At 37.2% G+C, this 17,634-nt stretch overlaps 1 protein-coding gene across 7 annotated transcripts in view; it reads left to right on the top strand.

Annotated features, from left to right (window-relative positions):
* Positions 1–17,634, top strand: part of LOC126076906 (sodium/hydrogen exchanger 9B2-like) — a 298,466-nt gene that overhangs the window by 50,209 nt on the left and 230,623 nt on the right. For all 7 annotated transcript variants that reach the window (XR_007517617.1, XM_049885606.1, XM_049885607.1 and 4 more), the window contains 2 exons: positions 1,251–1,354; positions 3,678–3,830. Coding sequence is in view for 6 of the 7 variants with exons in the window: in XM_049885606.1 (XP_049741563.1) it covers positions 1,251–1,354; positions 3,678–3,830 (257 nt within the window). In the remaining variant the exon portion in view is untranslated. The remainder of the gene's footprint in view (positions 1–1,250; positions 1,355–3,677; positions 3,831–17,634) is intronic.

A 17,634-nucleotide genomic window follows, 5' to 3' on the forward strand; every position in this document is an offset into this window, starting at 1 on the left:
TGTGGGGGGTGTGAGGGTGGCGATAGAAAGAGAAGGTCTGGATAGTCTGAAGAACCTTCCTAATTGACTCTGATAGGATCCCACTCCTCCCCCTCCCGCTCCCTCCCGGTGTGGCCCATAGACCTTCTGGATCAGGACGACTTAGATGCTTCTTTAAAATGTGGCTCCCAGGCCCTGCCAGACTTACTGAAATTTCCAGGGATGAGAGCCAAGAAACCTTTTTTCATCTTTTTTAAACAACTTTAATATACCAGAGATTGAAACAAATTAGCTAGTTTCTACACATTTATAGTAAATTATTTACTGTCATAGGTTGAGTGTTGTGCTAGTATCACAGAGAGATGCTTTTGACAGTTATACCGTTACCTGGCAGACAATTGTCCTAGCTAAACAAAAATAATACTACATGAGGCAGTTGCTGCAATAACAATAAATAACTAGTTACTGAGTACATTTTTCCTCAGAACAGCGTGCGAAGAGGGGCTTTATGTATGGAGTAATTTTAATATAGTTTTCTTCACAATGTTCTAGCAAAGATTATCCATTAGAGTTTCCTAAATCCTCTTATGCTGTGGGGAAGAATGTAAGTTCTACTTACCTCTTTCAAAGAAGTGAATCAACAAATAAAAACTCTTCTAAGAGCAATTTCAAAAGTCGTTTCTTTTCAGATTTACTTTTAGAGTAAACATTTGAGAAGGAATGAGTGCCTTGAACTCATTACAGTAAGAAGAGGTTTTTGACTTTTATTTCCAGATTCTTAGGTTACTGCAGTCTATACATATCGGAGATACTAAAACCAATGCACACTTATGATTAAAAACCAGGCTCTTAAACAATAATTTGAAAGCTTAGCTAGATCTCTCTAAGTCGCTTGGCCTCTGCATATAATGCAATAGAGCAGATTAGGTTTTAATTATGAATTTCCTCTTTCACATTTTCTTAGGCCCTTTAAATTTGTATTGAAGTAAATGCGTAAAAAACTGCACAGATCATATCTTAGCCTGTTTCATAATTTGTCTCCAATTGTATGCATACTTTTCTTATAAGATAAAAAAAAAAAAAAACCCAAATCTTATAAGATAGGCTCTTTTTACCAAACACTTTAAGTTACATATATTTAAGAATGTAGAGGGTCTATAAATTTCCTCATCTGTAATTAGATGCTTCATTCCAATAATTGTAGAAGTAAAGTTTGAGTACTTAAGGATTAAGAATTCTGTCTGAAGTTTGTCTTTTTCTGTCTTTTTCAGACTCCACAATTGTTAATGTCCTCGGAGGAGTTTTGCAGGTGGTAATCGGTGTGGCAACTGGATCTCTTCTTGGATTTTTTATTCACTCTCTAAGCAGTGCCCAGGTGAAAGAAATAATCTGTGGGACAGTCATGCTCTAAAATGTTATTAAAAACACTCTGGAATACTTCCATCAAAGCCACGTGTGAAAGTCATGGTTTAGAAAATAGCCCGGCAGTTAAAGTTGCTTACTGCTGTCTCAGTGCCATCCATGAGATTTATGAAGAGGATTAAATGTGTAAGATATTTAATGCAGTCCAAACATTTTTCTCTAATTTATATACTGTACACTTTAAATGTCACAGTAAAACAAATTAAAAAATAAGGTTTGCCAGTTTTTTATTATTATATTTGACTAAATCAAGCTATGTAATGGCTTTTTTTTTTTTTTTTGGTCTCTTTTGTTAGTATCAAAATACTTTAGCTTCTAATACTATCAAATAGGCTTCAACGTTTCCTTGTAATGTAGTCCAACATTTCTCGCCAAGAATATTAAAGTTCTTCACTGCACACAATGCTTTCTCAACGAGATACAACGGTTTTGTTTCCTTTTAGCCTCCTAATTCTCTTAGGATAGAGAAACATATAGAAATTTTTCTTTCCATAAAAATTCGTGTTATTTTCAGATTTCAGTGCATTTTGAATGGAGTTCATCAAAAATTCAGTTAAAGTAGAATTTTAGTTAAGAAAATTAACATTTCCATTATCAGAATATATGTTGATTGAATTTTTATTGTACTCTTTCTCCAAAAAACTCTAAAATTGTCTATAGAAGAAAAATAAAGAGAACGCATTTCTTTAATATTTTTATTATTAACAAAAAATTATAGCTGACTTTTTCACCTAACCCAAAAAACCCATGTGGTAAGTACTTTAAAGTCATTATCTAGTGCTACGCTGTCCAACATTGTAGCCACTAGCTACATGTAGCTATTTAAATTAATAAAATTAATTCTCTTCCTCATCCTAAGTTCTAAGAAGTCGGTCTAATGACAGGAATTACCACACAATTTAAATTAATTATACAAGATTTGGAATTGATCTATGATTAGACTTTTATTGTTGAAAACAAACAAAAAAAACTATTATAACCTCAAAAGTATTTGATCCTGAAAGTCATGTGCAAAGTAGCTTATCAGCTAATTGTTGAACATTAAGGAAACTAAAATATTTTGATTCAGGTGAATATTTTCTTATCCACACTCTAAATTATTTTGATTTTTTTTCCCTAATATTAAGTATACATACAATTGTGAAAACACTTGCAGACCTTTTACCAATAAATCTTTAAAAATCAAAAAAGAAATATCAGTTCCTCAGTTGCATGTCAATAGCCACAGTGGCTAGTGGCTATTGTACTGGATAGTGCAAGTATAGAATATTTCTATCATCACTGAAATCTGTATAACCCATGATGAGGTTACTATGAGTATGACCATTTTACTGATGAAGAAATTGAGAGGATAAGTAACTTTAACAAGATCACATACCTAGAAAGCAGTGGAGCTGGGATTGAACTCAGGTCATCCAGCTCCAGAGCCTGCATGCTTCCAAATCCAATCAAGCACTTTTAAAAACCTGCATCTTAAAGTGATCAAAATGTTTAAAAGGCTGAGCAGAGGAACATAAAGGGAGAAAGAAACACAGTTGTTGGACTTAAAAAAAACTAGTCTCAATCTATAGCCTCCTACAACTTCTTGCTAGTCAAGGATTTAGAAAGAAAAACCACAGGAGCACCAAATTAAAGAGCGAACAGAGAGCAAGAAGATAGTGGAGATATAATATCTTTAACCTTCACAAAACCCCTAAGATGTAAATGTTTTTATACCAGTTTTGTGGATGAGGAAACAAAGCTTGGAGAGATTAAGTAATGCAGCCACTGCATACATGCCAATCATGTAAAAGAGCTAGAATTTTAACCCGGGTCTGTCTGCATCCAAAGCTTGTATACTTTTTTCTGCTATTCAACCCTGTGAAATTATGAATTGTTTACTGTTGTTGTTGGTAGCTGATGTTGAGTCTGTCTCCAGCTCATGGTGACCCAAGGCACAACAGAATGAAACACTCCCTGGGTTTTCCTAGGCTGATTTTTGGAAGTAAGTCGCCAGGCCTTTCCTTCTAGTCCATCTTGTCTGGAAGGTGCACTGAAACCTGTTCGGCATCATAACAATATGAAGAAGATAATTGGTGTTCCTGAAAAGGAATCTACATTTGTAGATACACTCATTCTGCCTTTGTTAAGGAAAAGAAGGTAAATGTTACATCATGCGTTTATGCAGGCAGATGTAGGTATTTTTATTTCCCTGTAAATTCATATTATAGAAAAATCAATAATTAAAAATCAGTTATTTGAAATAATTTTGCTAATTAACTTTTTTTCTCCTACAGGGCACTCTTGTGTGGATGAAAGCATTCCTTGTGTTGGGGTCCTCTGGGCTACTTATTTTCAGCAGTGTGTATTTTGGTTTCCCTGGGTCAGGAGAACTACTGTGCGTATTAGTCATGGCCTTCCTTCCAGGCACAGGATGGACAAGGAAAAAGGTGAATTTCATTTTAAGTTCAGTGCACAACTGCTTTCTGATCAGCTTAAGTTTTTTTTTTTCTTTCCAGATGCTTTTTTAACATCAAATAACATATTTTGGCATAAAAACTACATGCATAGATAAATGTTATAATGCACACATGAATATCCTTTTTTTCCCTTTGCAGATCAATTTATAATTTGATGTCTTTACTTAATATATAAAATGTATTTTTGTAATGCCTTCCTTATGTTTTTGTAATGGCTACAGAGTGTTGCATTTTATAGCTATGTTGTTGTGTGACGTTCTGCCGATTCCGACTCATAGCTAGTCTATAAGACCCTATAGGACAGAGTAGAGCTGCCTCGTAGGGTTTCCTAGGCTGTAAACTTTCTTGGGAAGGAGACCTAATTGCTCTAGGCTGCTAATTGAAAGGTTGGTGGTTTGAACCCACAAGCCACTCTGGGGGAGACAGACCTGGCAATTACTTCCATAAATATTACAGCCTTGGGGAGGTGGAACCAAGATGGCGGAATAGACAGAGGCTTCCAGCGAGCCCTCTTTACAACAAAGACTTAAAAAAACAAGTGAAACGAGTATGTTTATGACAAGGTAGGAGCCCTGAACATCAAAGGCAAGCTTTGAAAATGAACTGAGGGGCAGGGGGAGGGAGAGATGGTTCAGAAGTGGAGAGGAGTTACCAGACCTGAATTGCAGGGAGCCCTCAGGCACCATTCCGGGAGTGGTAGGGGCTGGTACTAATGTTCGGCCACAGTTTCCTCAGGGAGAAGTAGCCGGCAACACAGCATACTCACACCTCTGGAACCAGAGAATAATGGCGCTTTCTGCAAAAGCTAAGTACTTACATACATTTTACCACACCCCACACCCCCCACGCCCTGGTCCCAAACTGGCTTCAGTGGCTGACTTCCCTTGGCCTGAGATAGGCCCTGTTGAGCACCTAGAGCCGTCCTCCCAGCCTTGGAGAAGGAATAAATTTGCAACAGAGGGAAAAGATAATTTGCCAGCCGGACTAACCAGGGGAGCTCAGGACAGAAGCGGCTCCTGTCCAAGCATAAACAGTCCATGGACTTTGAGTACCTTTCCCCTCTGCATGGACCTATGTGGACCTATTTCAGGAGAATAGGCCCTTGTTGGTAGACTCCAGCCATTTCAGCTGTGCAGCGGAGAGATGGGTATTTAATGTTTGACATTGCTTTGCCTATTAAACAGGCTCCTCACCTACCCACATCAGGAGCCTAAGGACTGGTGGTTCCACTCAGGTCACCCAGCCATCTGCAACACGGGTCCAAGGATAGCTGGTACCTCCCAGTCCTTACAACCAAAACATTGGGTGCCCATGGTTCTTCTGCAAAACCCACCCACCTATACACTCTACGGAAGAGGGACACACTTTCCTTAGAGACACATGGGGGACAATTCTCAGCCCCCTGCCTTGTTCAGAGTGTGACCCCAGGCTGCAATCAGATACCAGTACGTACACCAATCACCCCAGCCCTTCTAAGACTGTAGGACAGAGCCTATACCACACACTTGATGATAAGCTACCTGGACACCTGAGCTAAATGCATTCAAGAAAAGTGAATGGACTCCTAGACTGATACACCTGATAACAGCTCTAGCCATCTGGGAACAGGACGTCAGAGCTCCAAAGGCAAAAATAATCAAGCTACCTCACTGAAGCAACCCATTTGGGCATATCAAAACAAAACAAAGCCAGAAGCTACACCACAGTAAGCAAACATAAGATAAACTAATACAATAACTTATAGATGGCTCGGAGACAACAGTCAATATCAAGTCACATAAAGAAACAGACCATGATCACCTCAGCAAGCTCTCAAAACAAAGAATCAAGGGATCTTCTAGATGAAAGTGCCTTCCTGGAATTACCAGAGGCAGAAGATTAATATACAGAACCCTTCAAGACATCAGGAAGGAAATGAGGCAATACACAGAACAAGCCAAGGAACACACAGATAAAGCAATTGAAGAAATTAAAAAGATTATTCAGGAACATAATGAAAAATTTAATACCCTTGAAAAATCCATAGACAAACAACAATCAGAAATTCAGATTAACAATAAAATTACAGAAGTAGAGCACTGAATAGAAAGAGAAGCAGATTTGAGCAAGTGGAAGACAGAATTTCTGAACTTGAAGATAAAGCACTTGGCACTAATATATTTGAGGAAATCAGAGAAAAGAATTAAAAAATGAAGAAAACTTAAGAATCATGTGGGACTCTATCAAGAGAAATAACCTACAAGTGATTCGAGTACCAGAACAGGGAGGGATAACAGAAGGTACAGAGAGAATTGCTGAAGATTTGTTGGCAGAAAACTTCCCTGATATCGTGAAAGATGAGAAGATATCTATCCAAGATGCTCATCGAACTCCATATAAGGTAGATGTTAAAAGAAAGTCAGCAAGACGTATTATAATCAAACTTGCCAAAACCAAAGATAAGGAGAGAATTTTAAGAGCAGCTAGGGATAAACGAAAAGTAACCTACAATGGAGAGCCAATAAGAATAAGTTTGGACTACTCAGCAGAAACCATGCAGGCAAGAAGGCAATGGGATGACTTACATAAAAAATTGAATGAAAAAAATTGCCAGCCAAGAATCATATATCCATCAAAACTGTCTCTTAAATTTGAAGGTGAAATTAGGACATTTCCAGATAAACAGAAGTTTAGGGAATTTGTAAAAACCAAACCAAAACTATAAGAAATACTTAAGGGAGCGTGTCGGTTAGAAAATCAATAATATCAGGTATTGACCCAAGACCAGAACACTGGGCAGAGCAATCAGAAGACAACCCAGACAGGGAATTCAAAAAAATAAATCAAGATTAAAAAAAAAAAAAAAAACGCTCAAAGCAGGGTAACATCAATGGTATTATGTAAGAGAAGACAATATTAAAACAATAAAGAGGGACCAAGTAATGTAGTCATAGATCTTTCATATAGAGAGGAAGACAAGGTGATACAAAGAAATAAATGTTAGGTTTATATTTCGAAAAATAGGGCTAAATAATAAGGTAAGCACAAAGGCGACAAACTATCCTACACATCAAAATAAAATACGGGAAAAAAATAGAGACTCAACAGAAACAAAATCAACAACGAATATGAAGAAAGGACAATATATAATCTACTCAGCACATAAAATTAAGTGGGAAAAAGAAACTGTCAACAGCACACAAAAAAAGACATCAAAATGAGAGCACTACATTCATACCTATCCATAATTACTCTGAATGTAAGTAGACTAAATGCACTCCTAAAGAGACAGAGAATGGCAGAATGGATTAAAAAACACAATCTGTCTATATGCTGCCTACAAGAGACGAACCTTAGAGAAACAAACAAACTAAAACTCAAAGGATGGAAAAAATATATCAAGCAAACAACAATCAAAAAAGAGCAGGAGTGGCAATATTAATTTCTGACAAAATAGGCTTTAAAGTTAAATCCATCATAAAGGATAAGGAAGGACACTATATAATGATTACAGGGAGACTATACCAAGAAGATATAACGATACTAAATATTTATGCACCCAATGACAGGGCTTCAAGACACATAAAACAAACTATCAGCATTGACAAGTGAGATAGACAGCTCCACAATAATAGTAGGAGACTTCAACACAACACTTTTGGTGAAGGACAGGACATCCAGAAAGATAGTCAGTAAAGACACGGAAGATCTAAATGCCACAGTCAACCAACTTGACCTCATAGATATATATAGAACACTCCACCCAACAGCAACCAAGTATACTTTCTTTTCTAGTGCACATGGAACATTCTCTAGAATAGACCACATATTAGGTCATAAAGCAAGCCTTAGCAGAATCCAAAACATTGAAATATTACAAAGCATCTTCTCTGACCATAAGGCCATAAAAGTGGAAATCAATAACAGGAAAAGCAGGGAAAAGAAATCAAACACTTGGAAACTGAACAATACCTTGCTGAAAAAACACTAGATTATAGAAGACATTAAGGATGGAATAAAGAAATTCATAGAATCCAATGAGAATGAAAACACTTCCTAAGAGAACCTTTGGGACACAGCGAAAGCAGTGCTCAGAGGTCAATTTATATCCATAAATGCACACATCCAAAAAGAAGAAAGGGCCAAAATAAAAGAATTATCCCTACAACTGGAACAAATAGAGAGCAATGAAAGAAACCCTCAGGCACAGAAGAAAACAAATAATAAAAATTAGAGCAGAACTAAATGAAATACAACACAGACAAAACAATGGAAAGAATTAACAAACCAAAAGCTGGTTCTTTGAAAAAATCAACGTAATTGATTAACCATTGGCCAAACTGGCAAAAGAAATGGATGATTTCCTAGAAACACACTACCTACCTAAACTAACACAAACAGAGGTAGAACAACTAAATAGACCCAAAACAAAAGAAGAGATTGAAAAGGTAATCAAAAAACTCCCAACAATAAAAAGCCCTGGTCCGGATGGCTTCACTGCAGAGTTCTACTGAACTTTCAGAGAAGAGTTAACACCACTACCTCTAAAGGTATTTCAGAGCATAAAAAAGGATGGAATACTCCCAAACTCATTCTATGAAGCCAGCATATCCCTGATACCAAAACCAGGTAAAAAAAGACACTAGAAAAAAAGAAAATTACAGACCTATATCCCTCATGAACGCAGATGCAAAAATTCTCAGCAAAATTCTAGCCAATAGAATTCAACAATATATCAAAAATATAATTCACCATGACCAAGCAGGATTCATACCAGGTATGCAGGGATGGTTCAGCATTAGAGAAACAATTAATGTAATCCATCACATAAAAAAACCAAAAGATAAAAATCACACGATTTTATCAATTGATGCAGAAAAGGCATTTGACAAAGTTCAACACCCATTCATGATAAAAACTCTCAGCAAAATAAGAATAGAAGGAAAATCCCTCAACATAATAAAGGGCATTTATACAAAGCCAACAGCCAACATCATCCTAAGTGGAGAGAGCCTGAAAGCATTCCCCTTGAGAACGGGAACCAGGCAAGGATGCCCTTATCACCTCTCTTATTCAATAGTGTGCTGGAGGTCCTAGCCAGAGCAATTAGGCTAGACAAAGAAATAAAGGGCATCCAGATTGGCAAGGAAGAAGTAAAATTATCTGTATCTGCAGATGACATGATCTTATACACAGAAAACCCTAAGGAATCCTCCAGAAAACTACTGAAACTAATAGAAGAGTTCAGCAGAGTATTGGGACACAAGATAAACATACAAAAATCAGTTGGATTCCTCTACACCAACAAAAAGAACATCAAAGAGGAAATCACCAAATCAATACCATTTACAGTAGCCCTCAAGAAGATAAAATATTTAGGAATAAATGTTACCAGAGATGTAAAAGACTTATACAAGGAAAACTAGAATACACTTCTGCAAGAAACAAAAGAGACCTAAATAAGTGGAAAAACATAAACGTTGCTCATGGATAGGAAGACTTAACATTATAAAAATGTCTATTCTACCAAAAGCAATCTATAGATTTAATGTAATTCTGATGCAAATTCCAACGACGTTCTTTAATGAGATGGAGAAACAAATCACCAGCTTCATATGGAAGGGAAAGAGGCCCCAGAGAAGTAAACCATTACTGAAAAAGAAGAACAAAGTGGGAGGCTTCACTCTACCTGATTGTACAGCCACAGTAGTCAAAACAGCCTGGTACTGGTACAGCAACAGATACATAGACCAATGGAACAGAATTCAGAATCCAGATATAAATCCATCCACATATGAGCAGTTGATATTTGACAAAGGCCCCAAAACAGTTAAATGGGGGAAAAGACAGTCTTTTTAACAAATGGTGCTGGCATAACTGGATATCCATCTGCAGAAAAATAAATCAAGACCCATACCTCACTCCATGCACAAAAATGAGCTCAAAATGGATCAAAGACCTAAATATAAAATCTAAAATATAAAGATCATGGAAGAAAAAATAGAGACAACGTTAGGAGCCCTAATACATGGCATAAACAGTATACAAAACGTTACTAACAATGTAGAAGAAAAACTAGATAACTGAGAACTCCTAAAAATCAAACACCTATGCTCATCCAAAGACTTCCCCAAAAGAATAAAAAGATTACCTATAGACTGGGAAAAAGTTTTTAGCTATGACATTTCTGATCAGTGCCTGATCTCTAAAATCTACATGATACTGCAAAAACAACTGGAAAAAGGCAAATAACCCAATTAAAAAATGGGCAAAAGATATGAACAGATGCTTCACTAAAGAAGACATTTAGGCAGCTAATAGATACATGAGGAAATGCTCATGATCATTAGCCATTAGTGAAATGCAAATCAAAACTACAGTGAGATTTCATCTCACTCCAACAAGGCTGGCATTAATCAAAAAAACAGAAAATAATAAATGTTTGAGAGGCTGTGGAGAGATTGGAATACTTGTGCACTGCTGGTAGGAATGTGAAAGGGTACAACCACTTTGGAAATTGATTTGACGCTCCCTTTTTAAAAAGCTAGAAATAGAACTGCCATAGAATCCAGCAATCCCACTCCTTGGAATATATCCTAGAGAAATACGAGCCTTTACTCAGATATATGCACACCCATGTTATGCAGCACTGTTTACAATAGCAAAAAGATGGAAGCAACCAAGGTGCCCATCAACGGATGAATGGATAAATAAATTATGGTATATTCACACAGTGGAATACTACGTATCGATAAAGAACAGTGATGAATCTGTGAAACATTTCATAACGTGAAGGAATCTGGAAGGCATTATGCTGAGTGAAATTAGTTGCAAAAGGACATATATTGTATAAGACCACTATTATAAGAACTCGAGAAATGGTTTAAACAGAGATGAAAATATTCTTTGATGGTTTTGAGAGGGTGGAGGGAGGTAGGGTGGGAGAGTGGTATTCAGTAATTAGATAGTAGATAAGCATTACTTTAGGTGAAGGGAAAGACAACACACAATACAGGGGAGGTGAGCACAACTGGAGTAAATTAAAAGCAAAGAAGTTTCCCGATAAACTGAATGCTTCAAAGGCTAGTGTGACTTGGGTGGGGTTTGGGGACCATGGTTTCAGGAGACATCTAAGTCAATTGGCATAATAAAATCTATTAAGAAAACATTCTGCATCCTACTTTGGAGAGTGGCATCTGGGGTCTTAAACGCTAGCAAGTGGCCATCTAAGATGCATCAATTGGTCTCAACCCACCTCGACCAAAGGAGAATGAAGAACACCAAAGACACAAGGTAATTATGAGCCCAAGAGATAGAAAGGGCCACATAAACCAAAGACTACATCAGCCTGAGACCAGAAGAACTAGATAGTGCCTGGCTACAATGGATGACTGCTCTGATAGGGAACACAACATAGAACCCCTGAGGGAGCAGGAGAGTAGTGGGATGCAGACCCCAAATTCTCGTAAAAAGACCAGACTTAATTTCCTGACTGAGCCTCGACGGACCCCAGAGGACATGGCCCCCAGACTCTTTGTTAGCCCTGAACTAAAGCCATTCCCAAAGCCAACTTTTCAGGCAAAAATTATCCTGCACTATGAGTCATAAAATGATACTGGTGAGGAGCGGGCTTTTTAGCTCAAGTAGACACATGAGACTATGTAACCAGCTCCTGTCTAGAGGTGAGATGAGAACGCAGAGGGGGACAGGAACTGGTTGAATGGACACGGGAAATACAGTGTGGAGAGAAGGAGTGTGCTGTCACATTGTAGGGAGAGCACCTAGGGGCACATAACAATGTGTGTATAAGTTTTTATATGAGAAACTGACTTAAATGATAAACTTTCACTTAAAGTACAGTAAAAAAAAGAAAAGAATTAACAAAATGTAGCTTATCTTTGAGTTTATCTGTAGGATAAATTTCTAGAAGTGGAATTACTCTATCAAAGAATGTGCACATTTAAAATTTTGATGGTATCAGTTTGCCCTTTCAAAAGGCTGCACTAATTTACATCCCCACTAACAGAATGGGAGAGGATCTCCTGAGTATATCCATTCTTCAAATCTTTGCTATTTGATAGGTGAAAAATCTGATTTGCATTTCCTTATGAATGAAGCTAATCATCTTTTCATACTTAATAGCCAATTTGTTCAAAAGCCTTTGCCTCTTTTCAAGAGTTATTTGGGTTTTCCTTAATGATTTTTAAGACTATTAGTTTTCTTAATCTCTATTATGGGAATTAGCTGGTTGTCACTTATTTATTATAATTTCCAGGTGTGTTTTTACAGATTTGACCTTGGCAGGATCATTTGTTATTCTGCTTAATGAAGAGATTATAGATACACGTGACCTAAATTAAGTGCAAATAATAGGATTTTAGATTTTTTTTTCAGGTTTTATTTATTTTTTATTGTACTTTAGAGGAAGGTTTACAGAACAAACTAGCTTCTCATTAAACAGTTAGTATACGTATTGTTTTATGACATTGGTTAACAACCCCACAACATGTCAATTCTCTCCCTTCTCAACCTTGGGTTCCCTATTATCAGCTTTCCTGTTCCTTCCTGCCTTCTAGTCCTTGACCCTGGGCTGGTGTGCCCATTTAGTCTTGTTTTATTTTATGGGCCTGTCCAATCTTTGGCTGAAGGGTGAACCTCAGGAGTGACTTCATTACTGAGCTGAAAGGGTGCCTGCAGGCCATACTCTAAGGATTTCTCTAGTCTTTGTCAGGCCAGCAAGTCTGGTCTGTCTTTTTGAGTTAGAATTTTGTTCTACATTTTTCTCCAGCTCTGTCTGGGACCCTCTGTTGTGATCCCTGTCAGAGCAGTTGGTGGCAGTAGCCAGGCACCATTTAGTTGTGCTGGATTCAGTCTGATGGAGGTTGTGGTAATTGTGGTCCATCAGTCCTTTGGACTTATCTTTCTGATTTTGGAATAATCGTATAAAACTTGAAGATGACTGTTAAAAATAATTAAGCTTAAGAGAATGCCTTATGGATGAATATATGAAGGTCATAAATCTTGAGATCAGGTATAAAATCATATTCAATTAAATGAATCTCTGTGGGGATCTACTGGAGACAAAAATTTCCTTGTGGGTAAATAGCATTCAGGTGGAAGGCTGGTACTATGTAAGAGTGTAATTACAAAATTAGAACAAGTGTGATGTTGAATCATCTCATTTCCGGGGGAGGGATTAGGAGGAGCTGCCTGAAGCATGGTGTTTAGAGGGTATTGAGGACACAGGAAAGTGGACTTAGATGGAGTGGGCTTCAGAAGAGAGGGGAGAGTCCCTTTTAGCCCTGCTCTAGGCATTAGAGCACCTAAGCAACCTGCCTTGCCAAGAGGCTTAACTATAAGGCTTATGTCATGTGTGTCTCTCTCTCCTCTCTTTTTAAGCAACACCTACATTAATAAATTCTACTGATTACAAGTGACTTAACATCCATCAAAAGCAAAGGAAAAAGTAAACTTTCCAATATAAATTGGGTACTCATTCCTCATAACATTTGTTCTTATCAAAACATTTGTTTTTACATGGATTCACTTTATCTGTGGGCTTAGGCAAGGTTAACAGACTGCCTCTGTTAGTCTCAGCTCAAGACCAAGGAATGTGCCGTGTCCTTGAATCCTCTGAGGTTTCATTGTTTACTGTCTTCATCCCAGCATTGGCTACTGACTAAGGCACCCTGCTCTTAGAAGCACCCTGACCTACTCCTTTGCCCCAAGACAAAGATTAAGTTCTCACTTAGCAAAGCGATGTTACTGCATTTGCATTGTGACCCCACAGCAACTGGTTTTTCATTTTGTTTTGTTTTTAATAAGTCAGAGAAACTTAAGTAGCATGCCCAAGGTCACAAAATTAGAAAGTGGCAGCATTTGGATTTAAACTCAGGTCTATCCGACCCCAAAAGAACTTGTACTAGCCTATAATACAACTGTAGCATTGTTGTGCAGAGCACATTTTTATATTCTGACATCTATTTGAGTAACAAATATGAAGTGTATTAGAAAGCATTGTAATCCTAAACTTTGCAATTTAAAATTAAGTCTCTAGCACAACATGACTACTGTAATCAATTTTAATTAAAAAAATAAATAAGTTAATCTCTAAATTCATAAATGATAGGAAAAAAATGCATAAACAACGAGAAAGAGCCACAACATTTGGGACAGACCATAAAAGAGTAGTTTTAGCAACAGTGAAATCAAAGGGAAACTCATGCCTCATGCAAGTGGCCATTGACTATGGGCACAGAAAGAAAAGGGAAACTTTGATAAGTTTCAATTATATTTCTCTTCAGAAAAACTATAATGTGGGTGGTATAGAAAATATGGACCAAAACATAGGGTCATTTGTCTCCATTTGTCATAACTTTATCTAAATTGCCTGTAGTCCAGCTGATTACATGGAAGCAATCAGTGTAATCCCACAATCCAGAGAGAAAATCACTACTAAAATATGTTTCATGTGTACCTCTGGTGATTTAAAAAAAAATATATATATATATATATATATATATACATACACACATGTAGATGTACCATAATTTTTTTAACCATTCCTATATACCTATATATTTAGGTTATTTTCAGTCTCTTTATTTTAAATTATGTTGAAATCCAATATCTGATTATTTCCTGTTAGGGAACTGTCATGAATTGAATTGTGTCCCCCAAAAATATGTGTCAACTTGGTTAGGCCATGATTCCCAGTATTGTGTGGTTGTCCTCCATTTTGTGATTGTAATTTTATGTTAAAGAGGATTAGGGTGGGATTGTAACACCCTTACTAAGGTCACATCCCTGATGAAATGTAAAAGGAGTTTCCCTGGAGTGTGGCCTGTACCACCTTTCATCTTACACGAGATAAAAGGAAAGGGAATCAAGTAGAGAATGGGGACCTCATACCACCAAGAAAGAAGCAAGGGGAGCAGAGTGTGTCCTTTGGACCCAGAGTTTCTGGGTGGAGAAGCTCCTAGTCCAGGGCAAGATTGATAACAAGGACCTTCCTCCAGAGCGGACAGAGAGAGAAAGCCTTCCCCTGCAGCTGAGGCCCTGAATTTAGACTTCTAGCCAAATAGACTGTGAGAAAATAAGTTTCTGTTTGTTAAAGCCATCCACTTGTGGTATTTCTGTTATAGCAGCACTAGATGACTAAGACAGGAACACTCCTAACGGTGTAATTTTGGTGCCAAGTAATAGGAACATTTTGAGGCTTTTGACATGTATTACCAAACTAATTTCTAGTGTTGTATTAATTTACTTTCTCAGCAGCAATACACAAAGTAAATATCTTATCACAAACTCATTAGCTTAGAATAATGCTCATCAAACTTCGACATGCATCAGAATCACCTAGAAGGCTTGTTTAACTAGATTTCTGGGTCCTCTCCCCCATTATCGGATTTAGCAGGTCTTTTTTTTTTAGGGTGCGGTCTGAGAATTTGTCCTTCTAACAAGTTTCACTTGATGCTAATGCTACTCCTTTGGGGACCACACTTTGTAAGTCACTGGTTCAGAATACTATTGCTTGTAATCTTTAGCCATACCAATAGGCGAAAAATGGTATCCTGTTTTCCTGTATGCTTCTTTAACAGTGATAATGAAACTCTTTTTCCTATTTTTAGCCATTTGAATTTTTCTTTGATAGGCCTTTTGTCCATTATCTTTGGATTTAACATATTGACTACTGATTTGTGTGATACACACACACAGTATTAGTCCTTGTGCCTGTTTATTTTGTTCCTTATTAATAGATGAAGAACTTATATTTTCATATGGTCCTATCTATCAGTCTCTTACTGTAAGTGTTCCTGTATTTTCTTTCATAAAGATCTCTTTTCCAGTGAAACTGATCCCTTCCCCAGTGAAATATGACATATATTATCTCACTTGTTCTTCACAGTAACCTTGAAAGGTAGATACTAGTCCCATTTTTACAAACGAGGGCACCAAGACTTAGAGATAGTAAATAGTTTGCCTATTTTCACAAAGTTAGCAATGGCAGAATCAGAATGAGAATCCACCGTTGGTTCCCTAAAGAAAGATACTTAGTCTTTATTGAATCAATTTTGTGGCAGTCACTGTCAGTACCTTTTCTAATTTATTGCTCAAGAAAATTTCTACTTCTGGGGGTATCAAACCTGTGGGTCCAGATTTTGGACTTCTTTTCTTCCCTTGTCCTATAGCACATGTAATGTCTGAGAGCTCAGCCTGCTTAGGCTAATAATCCTCACTGTAAGACTTATTGGCTATATGACCAGGTGCAAATTATTTAACTTATCAGATCCTTAATATCCTCATATGTAAAGGAGGGACTGATAATAAACAACAACTCATAGAGTTGATTAAATGACAATCTACATAAAGCACTTAGTCATAGAATACACTCAGTAAATTATGGCCCGTATTATTTTTATACTTACCTCCATAGCAGCATGATGTAAGAAAAAGAACATAAGCTATTATGGAGATTGAGATTCCAGTTCCAGTTCTGCCACTTCCTAGCAAGTCACTTTTCTTCTCTGAGACTCAATTTTGTCAACTGTAAAATGAAGACAATAGTAATATCTAAAGAATCCATTGTGACTATTCTGTGGGATAATGGAAATGAAACACTTGTAAGCTCTACAGTACTACAGCAATATTGATGTTTTACTTTGGAAATCTAAAATATTTTATGAAAATCTTTTTATGTCTGTAGTTTTCTGATATTATTGCCTACTTTTCCCATTGGTTTTCGTTATAATCATTAACTTGCCATTTTTTGTATTCAAATGTTGGTTACCGTCAAGTTGACTCATGCTGACCCCATGTGTGCAGAGTGGAGCTGCTGTGACCTTTCAGGGGTTTTCAAGGCTGTGACCTTTTGGAAGCAGATGGCCAGGCCTGTCTTCCAGGGTGCCTCTGGGTGGGTTTGAACCACCAACCTTTTGGCTAGTAGTTGAGGACTTAACTGTTTGTGCCACCCAGGAACTCCTCAAGTTAGATGAGTACGTAAAAATTTTAAGCCTCTTTCATCTTTTTTCAAATCCACTGCTGCTTCTGGTCACCTTTAGAGCTATGTTGTTATTGTGTGCTGTGGAGTCGATTTTGGCTTATAGTGACCCCATAGGACAGAGTACAACTGCCCTATAGGTTTTCCAAGGCTGTAACCTTTACAGGAGCAGATTGCCAGATCTTTCCCCTGAGTGGCATTTGTGTTTGAACCCAGGACCTTTCAGGCAGCCAAGGCTTAACCATTGTGCAACCAGGGCTATAGGATTTTTTTTTCTTGATATCCTTTGGGCCTTCTAAATCTGGAAATGTTCTTCTTTCTAAGAAGAAAAATATCAGATCGAGTGGATATTTAACTCATGAGGATACCTCCATTTCTCTGTCCATTCTTGAAAGTGATTTATATTGTTGAAGGTTCGTACTAGCGCGTCCAGATGTGTAAAGGGGACTTAATTGTCAAGGGACAACACATCTGCATTACACTGGGCTGATATTTTATACTTAGCCTATTCAGTGACTGCATTTTCTTTATAAACAAGTTTATTTTAGTTTTGACATGAAAAAACCACAAGCTACACTGTGACTTTTTTTTTTAAGTTTTACAATGAATAAGTTCATGTGTGATATTCAACGAATTTAAAGTGTTAAGCAATCAAAGAATGAGTTGTGGCCTTTGTCCACAATTTAGAAATAAACAATTCAGTGGGGAAAGCTCCTTAGGCCTTCTGCTTTCATTGGCATTTTGAACACATGAAAATATTTGAGGACTTCCATTAAACAATTGGTCATGGCAACA

This window comes from Elephas maximus, chromosome 5, assembly GCF_024166365.1.
Source record: "Elephas maximus indicus isolate mEleMax1 chromosome 5, mEleMax1 primary haplotype, whole genome shotgun sequence".
Classification (NCBI taxonomy): Eukaryota; Metazoa; Chordata; class Mammalia; order Proboscidea; family Elephantidae; genus Elephas; species Elephas maximus.